The 18,471-nt window shown below is 60.0% G+C and overlaps 1 protein-coding gene across 5 annotated transcripts; it reads right to left on the minus strand.

Moving 5' to 3' along the window:
- Window positions 1–597: 597 nt before the first annotated feature.
- TBKBP1 (TBK1 binding protein 1) lies at window positions 598–18,160 on the minus strand. 5 transcript variants are annotated; one of them, XM_042967046.1, is made up of 11 exons: window positions 18,036–18,160; window positions 16,501–16,636; window positions 15,861–16,120; window positions 15,381–15,503; window positions 15,005–15,109; window positions 13,799–13,979; window positions 13,042–13,217; window positions 12,816–12,877; window positions 4,115–4,233; window positions 3,136–3,863; window positions 598–2,182 (listed from the first exon to the last, which is right to left on the minus strand). In XM_042967046.1, exons 3-11 carry the CDS (start codon window positions 16,083–16,085, stop codon window positions 2,054–2,056), a joined length of 1,848 nt encoding a protein of 615 aa, XP_042822980.1. In that variant the 5' UTR covers window positions 16,086–16,120; window positions 16,501–16,636; window positions 18,036–18,160; the 3' UTR covers window positions 598–2,053. The 5 variants fall into 5 exon arrangements, with proteins under 5 accessions (XP_042822980.1, XP_042822978.1, XP_042822981.1 ...); XM_042967044.1 differs by lacking the exon at window positions 16,501–16,636; XM_042967047.1 differs by lacking the exon at window positions 18,036–18,160 and having other exon boundaries at window positions 13,042–13,214; window positions 16,501–17,303.
- Between the last annotated feature and the right edge of the window lie 311 nt (window positions 18,161–18,471).

An 18,471-nucleotide genomic window follows, 5' to 3' on the forward strand; every position in this document is an offset into this window, starting at 1 on the left:
GCTGAGCCTGGGGTCCAGTCCCTCTCCTGCTCTCAGAACCACGAGGACATGGAACACGGATGTTCTTTCTCTTAGAGGCCCAGCTTGGTTCCTGGCATGCAAAAATCATTTGATGAAGAAACAGTTGCTGCTGAAGCCCCAAGGCTTCAGAACCTCTACCTGCCAGACCTGCTGGGAGGGAAAATTCGAGCCCCAGACAACTGCTCAGGGCTGGGTGGCTGGCTGCATTGTCACAAAGACACCCTCTACTGCTCCGGATCTCTTTTAAATACACTCCATGTCAGGGTGCCTGGGTGGTTCAGCCAGTTGAGTGGCCGATTCCTGATTTCAGCTCAGGTCATGATCTCCTGGTCTGTGAGTTCGAGCCCCGAGGCGGGCTCGGCACTACATGGAGCCTGTTTGAATTCTCTCCCTCCCTCTCTCTCTCTCTCTGCCCCTCCCTTGCTCTCACTCTCTCTCAAAATAAATAAACATCAAAATAAAGAAAACATGGCCCACCCTGCCATAGTTGTGGTTCCTTGGGTTTTGCCAGACCTCCCGCGACCAAGGGTTTTCTCCCCACCCCAGCCACGGAGGGCACAGACCAAGAGCAGATGGAACAGGTAAGTTTTATTTGGACTTTAAACTTGTTCAGAGAGCTCAGGGGCCCCCACCTCCCCTCTCCAGGCCCCCTTCTCATTTCCCCTCCCTGGGGGAACACTCAAGGTACAATGCCATGTGTCTCTGGAGTCTTGGCCCCTTCCTGCCTGATACACCTCTTCACTCCCCTGCACTGAGGAGGAGGGGAGGGGTGTGAGGAGGCGGGGGTGCCTGGAAGTGTTGGATCAGAATGGTACATGCACTGACGGTAGCGCCCACTGCCACCAGCCCGGGGCTGAGACCTGGGAGAGGCTCGCAGTGGGGGGGTTGGATTCATCGTGGGGCAGCAGGCTCTTGCCATAGGAAGCTCCCCACCTCAGCCCTGGGGACCCCCTGGCCTCCTGCTTACCCATCCTTCTGAGGGTACGACTCTGAGGTAGATTTCACAGAGGGAATGTGGGTCGCTGGGGTGTGGGAAGGGGGTTAGCTCTTTTGAAGTTGATCTCCAACAGCACCCTGGGCCCATCCACAGGTTCTGGCCTGGGAGGCAGGGATGATGACACCCACCCAGCTATCAGAGGCCGAGTCACACACGGGCTCCAGGGCACCTGTGGTGTCAGGGACTCGAGAGGGGTAAGGGTGAAGGGGAGCATCTGTCTTAACAATCTGTGTCTTGGTGCTAGGGGCTCCAGGGGGAGGCAGGGGCCTGGGAGGCTAGCACAGATACTCCCCTGGCCTGAGGGTCAAGTTGCAGGATGGCCCCCGCCTCTCATCCCCACCCTCAGGGCAGCCTCTTTAGGCTGAATCCCTCCAGTCCTCCAGGGTCTTCCCTCTCCTCTCCCACCCTCCTTATTCCCCAGGGGAGCAGAGGAGAACAAGACCGGCCTGCAGGGAATGGCAAGAAACAAGATGCCTCCTTCCCCCAAGGGGAGGGGCCCAGGCCAAGAGCCCCGAGCTGGCCATGGGACGGAGGAACTGGCATCAGTGTGCAAGGCAGGCTCTGGGACCCCACAGGGAGGCGCTCCCTGGACAGAGCACAGCCTGAGAAAGATGGACATCCGGGGAGTGGCTAGGGAAGCTCCTGGAGTCCTCTGATACCCTCCCCCTCCCCCAGGCCCAAGCAGCGGGCAGGCGGGCAGGCGGTGGCGACGGATCCAACCCTGTCTGAGAACAGAAAGGCAGAGAGAGAGGCTGGGTGGGGTACGCCCCTCCCCATCTCAGCCCAGATCCCCACCTCCCCAGTGGAAGCCAGGGAGCTGGGGACAGCCTCGGCTGGCCTTCCAGGAAGAGCCAGGGCTGAGTGGTGCCTGGACCAGGGAAGACGGCACACACGTTGACTCGGTAGCTAGTGGAGGTATCTGGGGGTCGCAAGGGGCAAGGGCCCCCCACGAGATTCATGCAGCATTCAAAGTGAGTGAGTGAGTGGGGGTGATGAGAGAAGATGGAGAAACAGCCAGGGGGTGGGGGAGGCACCCTAGATCTTGCTGTTCTCCAGGTGGGAGTCAATGTGTTTGATGAGGGCATCATCCGGGTACCCAACAGGGAAACCTAGCTGGCAGAGGGGGCAGCTGCGGATGTCAGAGCCCACTGTCTCCATCAGCAGCTGTGGAGAGAGAGGGGAGTCACCTAGGGTCCCCAACCCTCCCTCACGATCCCCACAGCCCAGCCTGCCCTTTCCCGAGACCCAGGGCAGGGAGGGCTGCAGCATGCAGAAAGGGTCTGGTCACCCTCTGTCCAGCACCACTCCTCCTTCTCCCCATTCCCTGCCCACCTCCCACCAGCTCAGCATCCACTCCCCCAACCCAGGGCCTATGGCCCCAGGAGGTGCGTATGCTGAGCCTGCCAGGTCATCTACGGCAATGAGGGAAGCCAAGACCCAGACATGCCCCCAGAGTGACTAAGACACAGCTCCCAGATAACTCAAAGCAATGGATAATCCCAAACAATGTACAACCCAAAAATAATTTTCTGTCTGGCTTTAGAATATATTTTGGTCCTTCCAGGTGGCAAGGGTTGGCTCTGACATTCGGGAAACTCATTATTTCAGGGAAATGATAGAGCCCTGAGATAGGCTGTCTTCTAGGACAGCCGGAAAAGAGCAGGGGCTCTGAGACCAGATGGAGGGAACTGGATGAGCAGGCCTGGCCCTGTGTGGGCCCCAGACCTGTGGCAGTCAGCACGGCCTCCATCACCAGTCTAACAGGAGAGGGCTTCGGGCTCACTGCCTCCCTGTTAGGAACCCTCCAATGGAATTAGATCATATAATCACTGCCTTCATTTTGCAGATACGACAACTGAGGATCAGGTGGGATAAGTGACCTGTCCGAGGTCCCACAGCTGCTAAGCGGTGAAGTCCGGGATCAAAGCTGGGACTGTCACTCTGAAGCCCATGCCCTTAACCGCCGCCCTGAGAGAGAGGTAACGGTGCAGGCCCCACCTACGCAAGCAACAGGCCCGGAGAGAGAAGTAACGGGCCTAGGCTGCCCCTGAGAGGCGAGGGGCCGGGGGCCGAGGCAGGCGGCCGGCCCTCAGGTGACAAGCGGGCGCCCCACTCACGTTGATGGACGGCCAGGACTGCGCGTGCTCGGCGTGGGCGTAGGCGGTGGCGGCCGGCGACTCTGGGATGGGGAAGCCCGCGCAGAACGAGGCGCAGCGGATGGTGCCCGCCTCGGGGCTGGGCGGGCTGGTGGGCACGGCCCACTCCTCCTCCTCGGAGGGCTGCTTCTCGAAGCGCAGCCGGATGCCCTCGAAGGCGCGTCGCGGGCTGAGCGGCCGGCCGGGCCCGTAGAGCTCGCCGCCGTAGGCCCGCGGCTTGGGCAGCGTGGCCGCCTCGGCCTGCAGCCAGGGCGGCGAGGCCCCCGCGTAGCCCGCGCCCTCCGCCATCTCCGAGTAGCTGCGCCGGCCCTGGAAGCCGGCCTTCACGTGGTGGCTGGGCGGCTTGGCGTAGGCGCGCTCGGCCGGCGTCCTCTCGCCCGGCGGCGGGGGCGGCGGGGGCCGGGGCTGCGGGGCGGGGCAGGTGGGGGGCCCCGGGGAGCGGCGCTGCGGGCTGGGAGACTGGCACGGCGGCGGCACCGGCGAGCGGCGCTGCGGGACGGGCGACGGGCAGGAGGGCGAGGCCGGCGAGCGGCGCTGCTGGGGCGAGGGGCACGGGGGCCCGGGGGAGCGGCGCTGGGGGGCGGGGGACTGGCACGGGGGGCACGGGGGCGCCGCTCGGGCGGGCGGGGACGGGGAGGGGCACTGGGGGGCCGGGGAGTGGCGCTGCGACAGAGGCGAGTGCCTCTGGCCTGGAAGAGAAGCAAGCCGAGGGGAAGGGCAGTGGTGGGGAGAGAAGGCGTCAGCACTGGGGAGCCATGGGCGTGCCGGCGCCCGACGCCCGCCCTACCCTCTCTCCTCGGAACGCGAGCGGGTGAAAAACGACCCGGCAGGGAAAGGAAGGCAGTGGTGGCCCCAGGACGCGAGATGGTAGCCACAGCTACCCCCCCCCCCCCTCCCTTGGGACCCACCTCCGGGCCGCCCATCCCAGGCCCCCTCTCACCGCCACTCCGGGCCTGCTCCTGCAGCAGAGTCCTCAAGATCCTCCCCTGCAGGGAACTCAACTCCCGAAGCCGGCCCAGCTCCTCTGTCAGCTCCGTGTAAGCCAGCGCCAAATTCACCCTGAAGGACACCCCAGCCCCCGCCCAGTCAAGGCTGGACGCCAGCCTGCCCTGACCCTGAGGTCAGAAGGCAGCGGGTGAAGAAGAGGAGAAGGGAAGCGGGCTTACTGTCACCGCGTGGAGGGAGAACTGGCTGTGCCCGAGCAGCTGGCTCTCCCTTCCCTCCAGGGCTCTCCTACCCCAGCTGCAGAATTCTCTTTGGCCTTAAGTTCTTACCTCCAACACTACCTCTTCCAGGGAGCCTCCCTCTCTTCCCAGTGAACCTTACCTGGGGCTAGGGCAGTGGCTCCCAGACTATAAGGCTGAGGCTGGGGAGCTCAGTGATTCCAGGGGGTCCCTGAATCCATGTGTTCATCAAGCATAGTCTATGGCCTGAGCACATCTGATTCAGGGATGTGTGAACGTTTTTCTAATCTGTCCAGAAGCTGTGGTGACGAATAAAACACAGATTCATCAAAAAAAAAAACTGCGCCGAATTTATAGTAGCTTTAGTTACTGTGAATTTTCTCAAAGAGCAACCAGTAAAAGTGTAGGTGCAATCTGTGGTGTTGGGGGCAGGGGATCCATGAGGAGTCCTCACCTTGGGAAGACGGGGGACCAGTGTTGTACAGCCTAAGAGGAGCCCCCATTCCATAAGTGAAGACACAGCCTTCTGGTTCGGCAGAGGAACCACCTGGTAAACTTGAACCCAAGTCAGCCAAGTTTCAGGTCCACTGCCCTTGCTTTCACCTCAGAGCTGCCTCTGAGTGTTCAGTCTTGCACCTCCCAGGGCCTCCAGGGAGCCCTTTAGGTGGAGATCTTTGTGAACAGCCGCCGTGTACTGCACACCTCCAGAGGGCGCCACCCACAATAAGCACTTACAGAAGTTGTCTTGTTCTGGAACTGCCCTGGGAGTTCCTCGAAAGGGAGCATTATGTGGCTGTATTTATATTCCCAGCGCCTTGCCCAGGCCTGGTACCCAGTAGATGTTCAGGAAGTGAAGAATGAATTGAACCTCCCAATCCATGTGCCTTTCTGCTTCCCTTTCTTCCTCCCACTTCCTCCTGGGCACCCACCTGCATGGAGCTGGAACAGACTCTGAACTTAGCCAAGACTTAACCCACTTCCTTTTCTCTTCCTTTCTCTGCGGGTCACTTTGACCCAGAACTACGGAAGGTAATCTCTCTCTGCACTGCCCCTCCCCTCTCCCAGCCTGGGCTGCATACCTCCAGGGAGCCCTTCCAGACCTCACAGGCAGCTCTGCGTCGCCTTGGGTCACTGCTTTCATCTCTGTTCAGGGCTTGGACAGAGCCTGGGAGACAGCGGTTTTTGTTTCCTCTGATGTTTCCACCCCCTTACCAAGTCCAGAAGGGACTCCAGAGCTTTGTGGAAGTTGGAGCTGAGCTGGAGGGGAGTGGCAGGCAGAGACTCAGCCACTCTAGATGGATCTCCTCCCAGGGGAGGCGCTCTTGCTCTTGGAGCTGTAGGGTGCTGGGCATGAATGGAGGGGCAGGTGTCCAGACCCTGTGGGCCCTGTCCCCATCCTGAAGATGGGAGAGAGGATGCATGTGGACAGGAGGGAGTGCAGGTAAGAGCGAGGCCAGTATGAGCATGAGGAACAGTGTACTAGAGGGTGAGAGAGACAGAGAGAGACACGGGGGGGGGGGGGGGGAGAGAGAGAGAGAGAGAGAGAGTGTGTGTGTGTGTGAGAGAGAGAGAGAGAGAGAGAGAGAGACCCTGGAGGAGAGCAGGGGAAGTCATGAGGTTAGGGCTTCAGAGGGCAGGAAAAGCCGAGGTGCAGAGGGTAGATAATGACCGAGCTCCCTTGCTCTGCGCTGTCTGCTTGCTGGCTGATTCTTGCTAATCCTGGGGTGAGCTGGGTGATGGGGGAGACAACAGCCCCTCCCACAACAAAACTATTTTTAACTCATTTGGGCCAAAGCCAAATTACTGCCAAGAGGCTGGGATTCTGGGGGGCAAGCCCACTTCCCAGGGAGAGGGAGCACTCATTACCCATCTGAGGGTGCACAGGGATGGACAGGAGCAGAGAGGAAGGAGTCCCTTGGGGGACGAACTCTGGCCAAGACGCTGCAGCCCTCAATCCCATCACATCTCAGCCCTTGTGTTATATGTCCTGTGTTCCCCGACTTTGATCTCATGTGTCTGTGGGAAGAAACGGCATCTTCCCCATCAAACAGGAGGATCTAGCCTGTGTGTCCCACATTAAACTGGGGACTCTCCAATGACAGGCTCCCCGCTTCAGACTGAGTGCAGGAGCTATGTCTCCCCTATCAGACTGGGGGCTTGAGAGCATCATACTGACCCCTGAGTGGTGGGAGCAGGAGGGGCTCTTAGGGCACTGATGGAGCGCCCTCTCTGGCCAAGCAGCTGCAAGTTTCTCTCCCCATCCGCCTTCACTGCTGTATCTCAGGTGACAGATACAGGTCGTCGCCTTCACACCCAGCCTTAGAGATCTCACCTGCCACACTCAGTTCCCAGGCCCCTATCTCTCCCCTACATGCCTTCCTCCCCTTGTCAGGAGCTACCCCAGTTTCTACCGCCCTGCTCCTGGCACCCTCCTCATGGAAAAACAGGACAGCAGGAAATGGAAGGAAGAAGCCCCTGGCCCAGACCGCCCAGACCTTCCCCCAGCTTTGACCAGGTGTGGGGCAGGGGGAGTGGGATGGGGGAGGGCAAGTGACTATTGTCCTCCTGGAGCCCCAGGCAGCCTCACAAAGACCCCTAGGACCCTGGGCCAGGTGGTGGGGCCCCTCAGGACCTCCCCCCTTCATCAGGCGCCTCTTCCCACCTCAAGATGCTCAGGCCCAGGGTGCTAAATACACTAACGACCTGAATGACTCACATTAGAAAACACTGCCAATTCAATGGAAAAAATCTCAACTGCACTACACAACCAAGGGTTGCACACATGCACCTGAACACACATTCCATTTCCTGGCTTCCTGGCCCACACCTGAATGCTATTTTCCACCATCGAGACTGTCTGGGAAGGGTCAGGTGAACGGCAGCAGATGGCTAAATTTGGGCACTTCCCGATTGCTTACATTATGAGAGAAAGTTCTGAGTCTCTCAGAACCTGGGAGAGACCTAGAGAGAAAAGAACGGTAGATAGCCTTTATGAGCGCTTACCATAGGCCAGGCATTATGCTAAAGAACTTTTCTGAATCTTCTCAACAACCCTACAGTGTTGCCACTATGATCTCCATTTTCTAGATAAGAGACCTGAGGCTTGCAAAGTCATAAAGCCTAGTAGCAGTGGAGTTGCTGAAACTGGGCCCTGGCCTCCTGGACTGTAAAGTCCAGGCTACTGACCATTAGGCTATATGCTGCCTTCCAAGATGATCAGGAAAGGGAGGAAGGAGAGACAGGAAGGTAGCAGAAGGGAAAGAGGAGGAGGAGGAGGAGGAGGAGGAGGAGGAGGAGGAGCAGGAGGAGAGGGAGCTGGGGAGCTTTACAGTAGCCTGGGCATCACCACCCTTGCCCTGGGAGGGGAGAGGAAGGTGCCAGACATATGTGGGGGATCGGAGCTGTTAAGAAGCTGGCTCAAGGTCACAGAGCGGAGATTCAAACCTGCTTTTGGCACCTCAGCCTGCTGAGCTGGCACCTTCGGAGGAGCCAGAGTGCAAATGGCAGAGCTGGCAGGAAGGAAGGCTCCCTCCACTGCAAGTCTTTCCACCCTTCATTGACTTATCCTTTCATTCATTCTTTCCATGAATAATTCGGGGATCTCAAATTTTCATCTAGAAACAATAATCTTCACTGTGATTGATAAAGCAACTGAGCTGAGGAAGGTTAGAGACCGAAGCACCCTGCTCTGGAAAGGGGCTCTTTCTACCCCGAACCAGCTGTGAGGCACACAGACCCTGTGGCATCTTCCCCAGGGAAGTTCACTGGGTGCCTCTGCTGGGCTGGGCCACAGTGAGGGCCAGTGGTTGGGCCACGGGATTAGAACTAGGGATGGCCTTGAGGTCAGGATCGAGGCTGGGGTCAGGGTCAGATGAGGGCTGGGGTTGGTAGTTCATTTCCTGTCAGGATTGTGGACACTGCTTGGGACAGGATGAGGGGCAGGGTTCAAGTCTCGGGGGTGGGATCGGCATTAGGGTTAGGATTGGGGTCAGCATCCGAGCTGGTCATGTGGTCAGAATCACCAGCTGACTCAGAATCAGGAGGAAAACAGAAATCCAGCATTCCCGGCTCTTCCCTCTTTGCCCATTGCCGTCCCCAGCTGTCCCCGGCCACCTCACTCTCGTGGGGGAATTTAGGGACCAAACTTTCCACCACCCACGGGCACACCCAGCAGCAGCCTTCCCGCCCGACCCTCGGGGAGGGAACCACAGGCACCGGGCCGTGGAGCGGACTTGAGGTTGCGGGCCAGGGGAGGAGGAAGTCACTCTGCAACAACCCACTGCTGTACCACTTCCTTTTAGGCGCCTTGAGCCCCTCCACTCTCCTCGACCAGCTATGACTTGCGGTCCCCAGAGCCCGGCTCTTCATGGCAGCCCCTGCCATGCTCCCAGCACAGCTAGAAGTTCACTGTGTCAAGAAAGCCTCCCCAGACACAGCCAAGCTGAGCACTCACAGTGGGACTGGGAACCAAGGTGGGGGGCCGGGGGGGTGGGGGGGGGGGAGGCAGGCATCCCAACTTGCCCCGGACCGTCCTGGCTCCCACTAGCGGCCCTGGCAGAATTACTAAGATTTGTAAAAGTAAATGTACTAAGTACATTTTAACATACTGAAATTTCCACTTTCAAAATTGAGCAGGTTGGGCCAATAATTCACTGGTCACCCCTCCCAGAAGGGCCCTCCTACCTGAGGAAGAACCTGAACCAGAGAAACACCACAGAGGTACTATCGCCCCATCTGCTGAGGGCCTGCGGGGTATTCGCACTTAACTTCGCGCCGAACTTCTCTAAGTACTTCACTTCTTTGTACCTCAGTTTGCTCAGCACTAAAAGGGGACAGAACTGTCACCACATCTTCTGTGAGAAGGAAATGAGATGGTGTAGGTAAACCGCCTTCCGTGGTGTCTGGCATATGGACGAAGAGTTGGGAATATGCCCAAGAGAAAGAAAGAAACCCGTTTTGATCCTTCTTTGGAGACACCAACCAGCTCAATGGCTTTGGTTTAAGAACGAGGAGGAGAGGATGTGCAGTTTCCCTTCTAGGGAGAGAGTGTGGGTAAGAGCTGCTCTCTGCCTTCCTAGCAAAGGAAGAGGCAGAGGCAGAGGCAGATTCAATGCCCACCAATCCCTCAGACCACAATCAGGTGGGAGTGGTGGGCCTCACCTTCCGAGCCCCTCCCCACCCTCGGGGAGTCCCAAGGCTGCAAGTGCTCAGGGGTTAATTCCTGTGAGCACCCCTGCCTTGGCTGAAGGAAATTTGAAAGAAAGGAAGTAGGGAGGGTGAGAAGCGTGAAGGGGGAGGCCCTGGGTCTGCTGGTTCTGGGGCATGAAGTTAAGCTCAGGGTACACGGGGGTCTCCGACTTCCGTCCTGACCCACCCCACACTGCCCTTGACCTCTGTGCAGAGTTTCCATCCTCTCTCTCCGAGTTCACACTTCTCCCCCACCACTAACCGCAGCCCACGCAGAGGCTTGTGGGCGGAGAGAGGGGTGGGGGGGGGGCGGAAAAGGGCCAGGGCTGCAACACTGAGCCCCCCACGTTGGGGAAAAAAAGCAAGCCCTATCGTTCTCTCCCTCATCACTCATACTAAGCCCCCGTCTTCTCACAGGGGGGCTCCCCTCCTTCACTGGGCCCTCACCCCCTTCACTGAGTCAGCCCGCCTGAGCCCTCAGCCCCCTTAAGGAACCCCCTCTCCACAATTTCCCCTCCACCCTCAGCACTAGCCACACCCTCAGAAAGGCCACACTCAGGACCTGTGACTCTGAGCTGGGCTCAGAGGGGAGGGGGCCGTGGGTTCTGCACCCCCCCACCTCGGCTGAGACCCCCCCCCCCCAGGGTCCTTACCTCCCTGCACATCCTAAGGAGCAGGCTGGTCTCCACTGCCTCTCCTTCCTCATCCTTGCTTTTGGCCCCTGACTGGCCTCCAGCAGCTCTTCTTCTGGGACAATCTATCCCCTGGGCACCAGCCACCAGGTGCTGGGCTGAGCAAACAGCGGGGCAATCTTGCCCAGAGGTCAGCCATGGAAGGTGGCAGAGTGGCCTGGTCGGGGTGCCCACTTTTGGAGGAACACTGACGACTGGAGCTGGTGGGCTGGGGGCTGGGATGGGAGGGACTGGAATCCTTGGGGCCAGGGCTGCCTCCCAGGCCTGTCCACTTAGTACCAGTAGGACCACTGTGCGGTGGGGTGGGGATTAACAGGGGCAAGGGCACTACGAGGGGGGGCCTTTGTACAGCCAGGACTCCCACAATAAAACTGGCTGCCCTGGAGGGGTCCAGACTGAGACAGGTAAGCACTTTCAGGAACACACACGACTCCCACATTAGGGGTGGCCTGGATTCAGGAATCTCTCTGACCCCCTCTTCAGCTGTCTTACCCCGATCTGGATAACCCAGCCCTGCATTCCTCTCCTGGGAAAGCCCACAGGTAAAATTCCCACTCGCCTGGAGGGTCTGGACCAAGTCGAAGAAAGAGGAGGGGCTGGTGGGGGAAAGTGAGCTGAGAGCAGGTGACTGAGGCCTCAGGTGGGAGGACAGGGGAGGGAACACTCGGGAAGCAATTACCAAAAGGAGCTGAGTTTATAAGAAAATAAAACTGCCGGGGGAGTGAGGACTTCCTCTGAGAATTAACTCTTGCCAAGCTGGGGCTGTCCAGAGATGCTCCGCCTGAAAAGTGTGAGGCGGGGCAGGCAGAGCCTGACTGGCACCGGGGAGAGAGGTCCAGGAGGCACCCATGCAGAGCCCCAACGGTGAGGACGGAGGGGAGGAGCTGGAGGTCACCTCTGGTAAGAGTGGTCTGGCCAGCCCCTGGGCAAAGCCACTGTGGCCAAAGGAGCTGGGTGGAGCAGGTGCCTTGGGGGTGGGAAGGGAAAGAGGCTGTTCTGGCCCCAATGGCAGCATGGATGATCCAACCTCCAAAGGCACCTCATGGGAGTTCTCCTTCACTCACTCACATACAGCTTTGGTCCCTTGGGGTCCTCCACTCCTTCTCTGGCCCCCCACCCCCTACGCCTTCCTCTCACACCTCTCATTAATGACTGACCTCTGAGCCCATGAAGGATACCCGGGGCCACAGAGGTGAAGTCATTAAAGCAAAGCCACTCTGCATCCCTGGAAGGATTCAAAGTCTGGCTGTTCAGATTCCAGCCCTGCCAAAAAAGTCCTCTCTCTGGGTTCAACCGGTTGGAGGGAGCCTTCACTGCTGGTCTGCTAAGAGGGGGCTGGACTCAGTGACCCATAAAGAGCCCTACAGTATAACTTCTGAGGCAAGCTAGGGTTCTAGAATATGTGTGTGTGTGTGTGTGTGTGTGTGTGTGTGTGTGTGTGTGTGTTCGTTCTGGGTCTGGGCACATGGGCTAGGATGGGCTCCGAACCTCAGCCACGAGCTAAGGCAGACCCTCTCCACAGGAGCCCTCAACACTCCTCAGCAGCCTAGCTGAGGGAGCCCACCCACCACTCCCACAAACTGGTTCTCACCGCCCCCCACCCCAACTATCACAGCTCCACCCAGGCCCTCACCCCAGGGTGCAGAGGGAGGTGAGGGGTATCCCCAAGTAGCCAGAAGCTGGGAGGAAGGTGAGAAGGAAGCCCGCGGGAAGGAGGACCCTGGGGTCCCATAGCTGCGTATACTGTGTGACACAGGGTTAGTTCCTGTCCCTCTCTGGGCCTCATGCTTCCCCTCCAACGAAAGTAGGGAGTCTGTGCCACACAACTGGTCTCAGGGGAGAGGGCTTAGGCGGAAGGAGGCTTGCTCTCTATTTCTCAGAAAGTGGGAGAGGAGGAGTTCAGGGTGCGGATGTGAAAAGCATCAGGCTCACTGGTGTCAGGCTGCCGCTCACCCTCTCCCTTGCTGCCCAATGCTGCCCCAGAGGCCACTGCCATTAGACTCCCCACTGACATAGCTCCCTCCCTCCTTCCTGCTGCCCTTCTTTCTCAGCAAGATTCTACAGGGGCCACCCAGTGGAGCCTGTCCTAACCCCCCTCTCGGCTGCTGTAGAACCCAGGTAAGCCCCTCTTCTCGGCCTCGGCTTTCTCCTGAGGTGGGAAACAAAGCACAGACCCTGAAAGACGCCACCTCCTTCCTCCTCATCAGTGAGGGGGCAGTTAACCCAACTAACTGGCCTTGTTACTGGCACAGAAAAAATGGGGCTTCAGAGAGGCCCAGAAACTCACCAGGGGACCCAGAACATAGCAGCAAAGCAGCTGAGGAAATGCCTCAACCCCTGACACCTCAAGGAGACACGAGCTTGGGTGTCAGAAGAAAGCAGGGGGCACATCCCAGAACCTCGCCTCCTTCCTGTGAAGGATGAAGAGCCACACAAGCAAGCCAAACCCCACAGGCCTGATGCTGGAAGAGGGGCCCTCCAAACAACAGAGGGGAGAACTGACCCAAAACAGGGACCTGGGAAATGCCACCCTCAGGGCACAGGGGTTAGGATGGAGAGGATTTCAGATGTGACTTACTGATCATCCCCGACTCTTTTCACCCACTCCATGTCCCGCTCTGACTGGTTGGAGGCGAGATCCTAGGGAGGAAGACCGGGAGGTCAGACGCCAATGTCACCTTGCCCAGACCCCCCTCTTTACCATTCCCACAGCCAGTCGAAACCCAGGGAGGACGTCCTGGGACTCTAACGGCTATTTCCAGCAGCTCTCAGACCTCCGGGGAGCGCTGGCCGGGGTCCTTTACCTGGGCCCGGCTCTCCTGCAGCTGCTTCAGCTCTCCCTGCAGCCGCTCGCACTCGGCCTGGAGCTGCTCTTCCCGGAGCTGAGCCCCCCGGGCCTCACCCTGGGCAGCCTCCAGAGCCTCTTCCAAACGCCGTCGCTCCAGCTCACTCACACTGGGTGTGGGGCCCGGCCAGCCTGCTGGCAGGAGAGAGGATAATGTCAGGTTGGGTCCAGCTGCTGGCACCCTCCACCGACTCCCAGATCAGCAAAGACTGAAACCGGTGAGGACTGCCCCATCAGAGATCCAGAAGATAGCCAGAGGACAAATACCCCGGGGAGGCCTCTACTGAGGGCAGTGTGGGAGGATGGCCTGAGCTGCTTTTTTCTCATCTTCTAGGAGACCAAGGACAAAATAAGATGGCCTCCTGAAAGGATTCCCTGGCCACATTCAAATCTCCAAGCATCCTCTGGCCTCCGCTAATCACCACTGTTAAGACCGGCTGGGGGACTCTGAGTGGAGGTGCCCTCTGCTGACACACATAGGAATTGCATGGGGGTAGCCAGAGAAAGCAGGTGGTAGAGGGGGGTGTCAGTGGGAGAAACTGCGTAAGAGTAGATGAAGTGAGGGAACGGGTGGCAAAGAGGCATAGGGTAATTATGGGAGAAATTTAATAAGACATTATAATGGGGTGCTCACCATCAATTCCAGAGTAGTACTGAAATGGGGGTTAGTCTAGGGGACGCTGGGGTAGGGATATCAGGGGTCGCGGAGATCTCACCGTGACTCAAGCCAGATCCCCCTCTCAGTGCCAAGTAGTGCAGGTCCAGATCAGTACAAGGTGGGGCAGGGGCAGGTGGGGGGCTCGGGCTGGGGAAGGCTGCGTCCCGGAGGCCTTGCTGCTGCCGTAGCTGCTGTTCCAAACCACAGATTTGCCGCAAGTGGGTCTCCACCAGGGCCCGCTGCAGGGTGAGACAAAGGGGTAGGGTCTGCACAGGACCAGGGTACCCCTATGGGCCCCCCCAAAGCCAGGACTTCCCCATGTCTGGGAAGCCATCACCCCTAAACGGAGCAGAGGCCCCAGGTCACACATCCCAACTGCACTCTCAAGTGGCTATGAGTGTGAGGTCTCCTCTCCCAGCAACTGCAATGCAGATGTTTCTGGCTATTGCCCCTTGCAAGGTCAGAGTTAACGCCTCTTCCTTGCGGGACACTTCTAAGAACACACAGCCCCTCAGTCCAGACATAGCTACGCCCTCAGAAGCATAATAAGTTCTATTTGCACATGTGACAACCACTCTGGGCTTCACCTACCTCATCTATAACACGGGGATAACCACACTTACCTCTTAGGTTTGTTGCAAGGATTAAAATGAGTAAATATATCTAAAGAGATAACAACAGTGCCTGGCACATAGTTAGGTGCTATGTTAAGTGTTTATGATTATTAAGGCGAAGCATTCTTACACAAACGTCCCACAACAACTCAGCAGTATTGTTATCGTTTGCCCTTTTCGGAGGAGGGACAGAGGCTAAGTGACTCGACCCAACTCACAGGTAGGAGCTGGCAGAGACCACGTGTCCTGATTCTGACACCTGCTCACGCGCGTGGCCATACCCCTACTCAGAATCACACACATGCCAGGACCAGTCCCAGCAGCCACAGCGACCTGATTACCTCTACCCTTACCCACACAGCCTTCCAGACGCAGTGTATAGGCACGGACTCGACCCAGCACGAGACACAAACATTCGCCCGGAGACACGCTGTCGACAGGGTCACTCACATAGTCACCTACTGTCACCGCGTGGCCAGGGTGTCCTGAGGGTCACTCACAACTTGTATGACACACTCAGCCCCCCTCACAAGGGCAAACGGGCACTCAAACCCACTGGGGTCCACACCACAAACACACACACATGGGGTCACACACAATCACACAACAAAGGTCCCAGCCTCAAGCACCCCCGGCTCCCTGGGCCTCACCATCTCCCCCAGCTCTGTCTCCAGGTCGCTCTTCTCCACGCAAAGTTTCTCATAAGCCTGGATCATCTCCCCAAGCTGTTCTTCCTGCTCCTTATTCTTCTGCAACTGAATGGGGCCCAGAGAGGATGGAGAGCACACCATGGTCAGGCCCATCCTTGACTTGGGGGCCAAGCAGCTCCCCATACCTCCCACCCACACATCCAGCACCCAATGGAAGAGGGGTGGGAGAGGCTGCAACCCATTCTAGGGAAGACTGTGGCCATCGCTGACCAAGGAGACAGAGGCTGGGGGGTAGAGAGAGGGGACTGTCAGAAATACACTGGAGCAAGGGGTCCAGGGAGCCCAGTCTGGGCTGGGAGGCCAGCGAGGGACTCACCTCATGCTGGAACTGGTTGAGCCGTTGCTGCAGGCTGACCTTCTCCATCTCCAGCAGGGAGCCATCCTTGATTTCATACAGAGAGAAGCCATGCTCCTCTCCAAAGTCATTGATCAGCGGGTACTGTGGGCAGGCAGGTCCTCAGGAGAGCTGGTGCCCGGCTCCCTGCCCAGGCTTCAGCCTCGATTGGGCTCCCACCTCACAACCTGCCTTGAAGTCCTCGCCTCTCCCTCCCCTTGCTCAAGTGGGGTCCACACGGCCTGGAGGCATCTCCCGCCAACCAGATCTTTTTTAGATGCAAGGTCCCACCCTTTGGCTCAGGATCCTTTCCTGACCCTTCCCATCCAAAGCAGCCACATCTCTCACGGGGGACCCTCAGGTTCCCAAGAGTGTGCATCCTGATCCCTCTTTGCGATTCCTGGGATCCCCAACCCCCACAACACACACACAGCCAGACCCCCATCTTCTCCAAGTTCTGACCTTGATCTCGTAGACTTTGAGACGGCGGCGGAGGGTGGCATTCTCCCTCTCCAGGCCCCCCAGCCGCTCCTTGATGTCCCCATAGGCTGTGATGAGGGCAAAGTGGGAGGCAGAGCACATGTCCCCTCCCAGTGAGGGGTCTCCTGGGGCATCCAGCCACACCTCACTGGGCCCCAGTGCCTCCTGGGTCAGGATGCTGATGTCATCTTCAAACATGGACTCCATGGCAAGGGCCTGGGCCTCGGCCCCCACTGGGCCTCCTGGGAGAGCAGGAGCAACAGTGGAGAGGGCAGCCTGGAGGTTGTCCCCCATACCCCTCAACCTGGCCCAAGGAATGCTATGACCAGCTGAGAGGAAACTTGGAAGCTCCCACCCCTGCCTACCCGCAGACTACTCAGCCCTGTTTTCTCTTCTCTGCTGCCTTTGGGGGAAGGGGCTGTAACTAGATGAAGACTTCTGGCAGGGAGGGCCTGACAAGTAGGGACAAGTAAACCAGGCCAGCAGCAGAGAAGAGTTCCTTCCAGAACCCAGGGAGACCTGTGGACAGGAAAGGACTGCCTTCCCAGGCTAGGGCCCAGACGGGGCTGCCTTGATTCACTCCTCAGCCCCTCTCCACCCCAGGCCTTGCTTCCCCAAATACCTCTCTGCCACGCTCCTCATCCCCAGCCTCTGGCACCCCTGGCTCCTCACTAAGGCCCAGTGCTTCTGGGAGAGTCAGCCCCACCACTGTCAGCACGTCCTCTGTGGGGGCCCCCGCCCAACTTCCCAGCTTCTTCCTGCAGGATCCCAGAGTTCAGGAAAAGGAAGTGCCTTCCCCACTCAGACCAGGGTTGTGGCAACCCTCCAGGCCCTCCCGGCCCCTGATCTGGGACCCACAGGAAGTCCTCACAGAGCGTCAGAGGGAACACACAGAGGGTGGGGGGCCCTGGAAAGGGTCCACCGAAGAATTCCCCAGCCCGCCAATGTGCCTGCACACAGGGAAGTGAGGAGCCCTGGGAGGGGGCAGGAATGACTCAGGGCTCCGAAAGAGTACGCGCGAGAGGGTGCGTGTGTACTTCTGGCCCTGTTTATGAATGTGTGTCTGTGGTTGGCATGTGTGGGGGGGAGTGTGTGTGTCTGTGAATGAGTGTAGGTGTGTCACAGTCAATGAGTGCCTTCGCAGGGCTGCGCTGGGGGTGGCTGGGGGTCGGGAATGGAGTTGGAAAGTGGCCAGGAAGCCGTGTGTGTTTGTGTGTGCGCGTGTGTGCACGCGTGCGTGAGCGTGTGTGAAGGGTGGGCACGTTCGGGGCCGTGTGTCACGTGAGGCACTATGGGAATGTCCGAGGTGTGTGCGCGCGCGCCGGAGCGTGTGTGCGCGTAGGAGAGGGGGCTCGGCGTGAGGTCTGAGTTGAGACAGCGGGGTCCGCGACCTCCCAAAGCCGGGCAGCAGGAGCCTGGAGTGAAGGTGGCTCAAGCCCGGGCCCCAGCACCCCCCCCCAAACCTCCCCCATTAAGTGCCAGGGAGCCGCGTGTGACCGGGTCTGAGTAAGGAGTGTGTGCGCGTGTTTGTAGGGCTGGCCCCACCTTTAACCCCTTCCTCTCCAGGCGCATCCCCTCCCCCCAACTCCGCCCGCCAGCGCTCACCACACCCCCCCAGACCCCCAGCCCGCCACCTCGGGCCCAGCCCCAGTGGCGGGGGCTCTGTCCCCTGGGCCGCCCGGACAGACGCTCCCTTCCTCCGCATTCCCCCCCGGCCCGGCGGCCCCGGGTGAGAGCCGCGGAGGGCGGCTGGGGAGGGGGTGCCTCCTCCGCCCCGGGCCCCTACTGCGGCCCCTTTAAGAGCCGCCCTTTAAACCCCTTTAGCTCGGCGGACAGAAATTGTCGCCCCTCCCCTCTCGGGGGCCGAGACCACGCAGCCCCCTCCCCCACCGCTGGCCAAGCCCCGGGCCCCCAGTCGGCGGTCCCCGGGCCGGGGAAGGGGCTCCCGAGGCGGTGCGGCCTGAGCAGCGGCGGCGGAGGGGGAAAAGGGGCAACGCGGGGGGCCGGCGCCGGACCCTTCCCCTCTCGGCCCGCCAGGGCCAACTGCCCGCCAACCTCCCGTCGCCTCCTCCGGCCCACCCTGCGACCCCGGCCGGCCCCGGGCGCCGCTCCCCTCCCCCCCCCCCCCCCCCCGCCCCAGCCCCGCCGGGGACTCACAGCTGCTGCCGGTTCCTGCTTGTAATCGCAGCTTACCCCCTCCGCCTGCTCCCTCCCCAGACGGGCACCGGTGCCCCCACCCCCCTGGCACCGCGCTCCGCTCTCGCCCTGTCGCCGCCGCCGGGTCTCTCCCCACCCCCCACCCCTCCCCCCAGCCCCCCTCCCTCCCGCCCGCCCCGCTCCTCCTCCGCCGCCGCCGCCGCCGCCGCCTCCTCCTCCCCGGCTGCTCCGGGTTTCTCCAGCTGGGAAGGCGCCCGGGACCCCGCCGCTGCCACCACCACGTGGCGAGGGGCGGCCAGCCCCCGCGGTGCGGCGCGGCCTGGCAGCGCGCCCGGCGCCCCCCGGCTCCCCGCCGCGCCCGGCCCGCGCTCCGCGCCCCCTCCCCGACGCCTCCCTAACGCAGTGTGGCGTGGCGTGGCGCGTGTCGGGGCGCCTG

Source organism: Panthera tigris, chromosome E1, assembly GCF_018350195.1.
Source record: "Panthera tigris isolate Pti1 chromosome E1, P.tigris_Pti1_mat1.1, whole genome shotgun sequence".
In the NCBI taxonomy this organism is placed as follows: Eukaryota; Metazoa; Chordata; class Mammalia; order Carnivora; family Felidae; genus Panthera; species Panthera tigris.

Bases quoted from the DNA above. Each gene is read 5' to 3' on its own strand.
- TBKBP1 (XM_042967043.1), bottom strand. From the start codon at position 16,172: ATGGGGGACAACCTCCAGGCTGCCCTCTCCACTGTTGCTCCTGCTCTC. The intron at 13,218-13,798 runs GTGAGATCTCCG...CTCTCCTGCCAG, and splicing joins GGGATCTGGCTTGAGTCACG to CAGGCTGGCCGGGCCCCACA. The intron at 12,878-13,041 runs GTAAAGGACCCC...CTTCCTCCCTAG, and splicing joins TGCAGGAGAGCCGGGCCCAG to GATCTCGCCTCCAACCAGTC.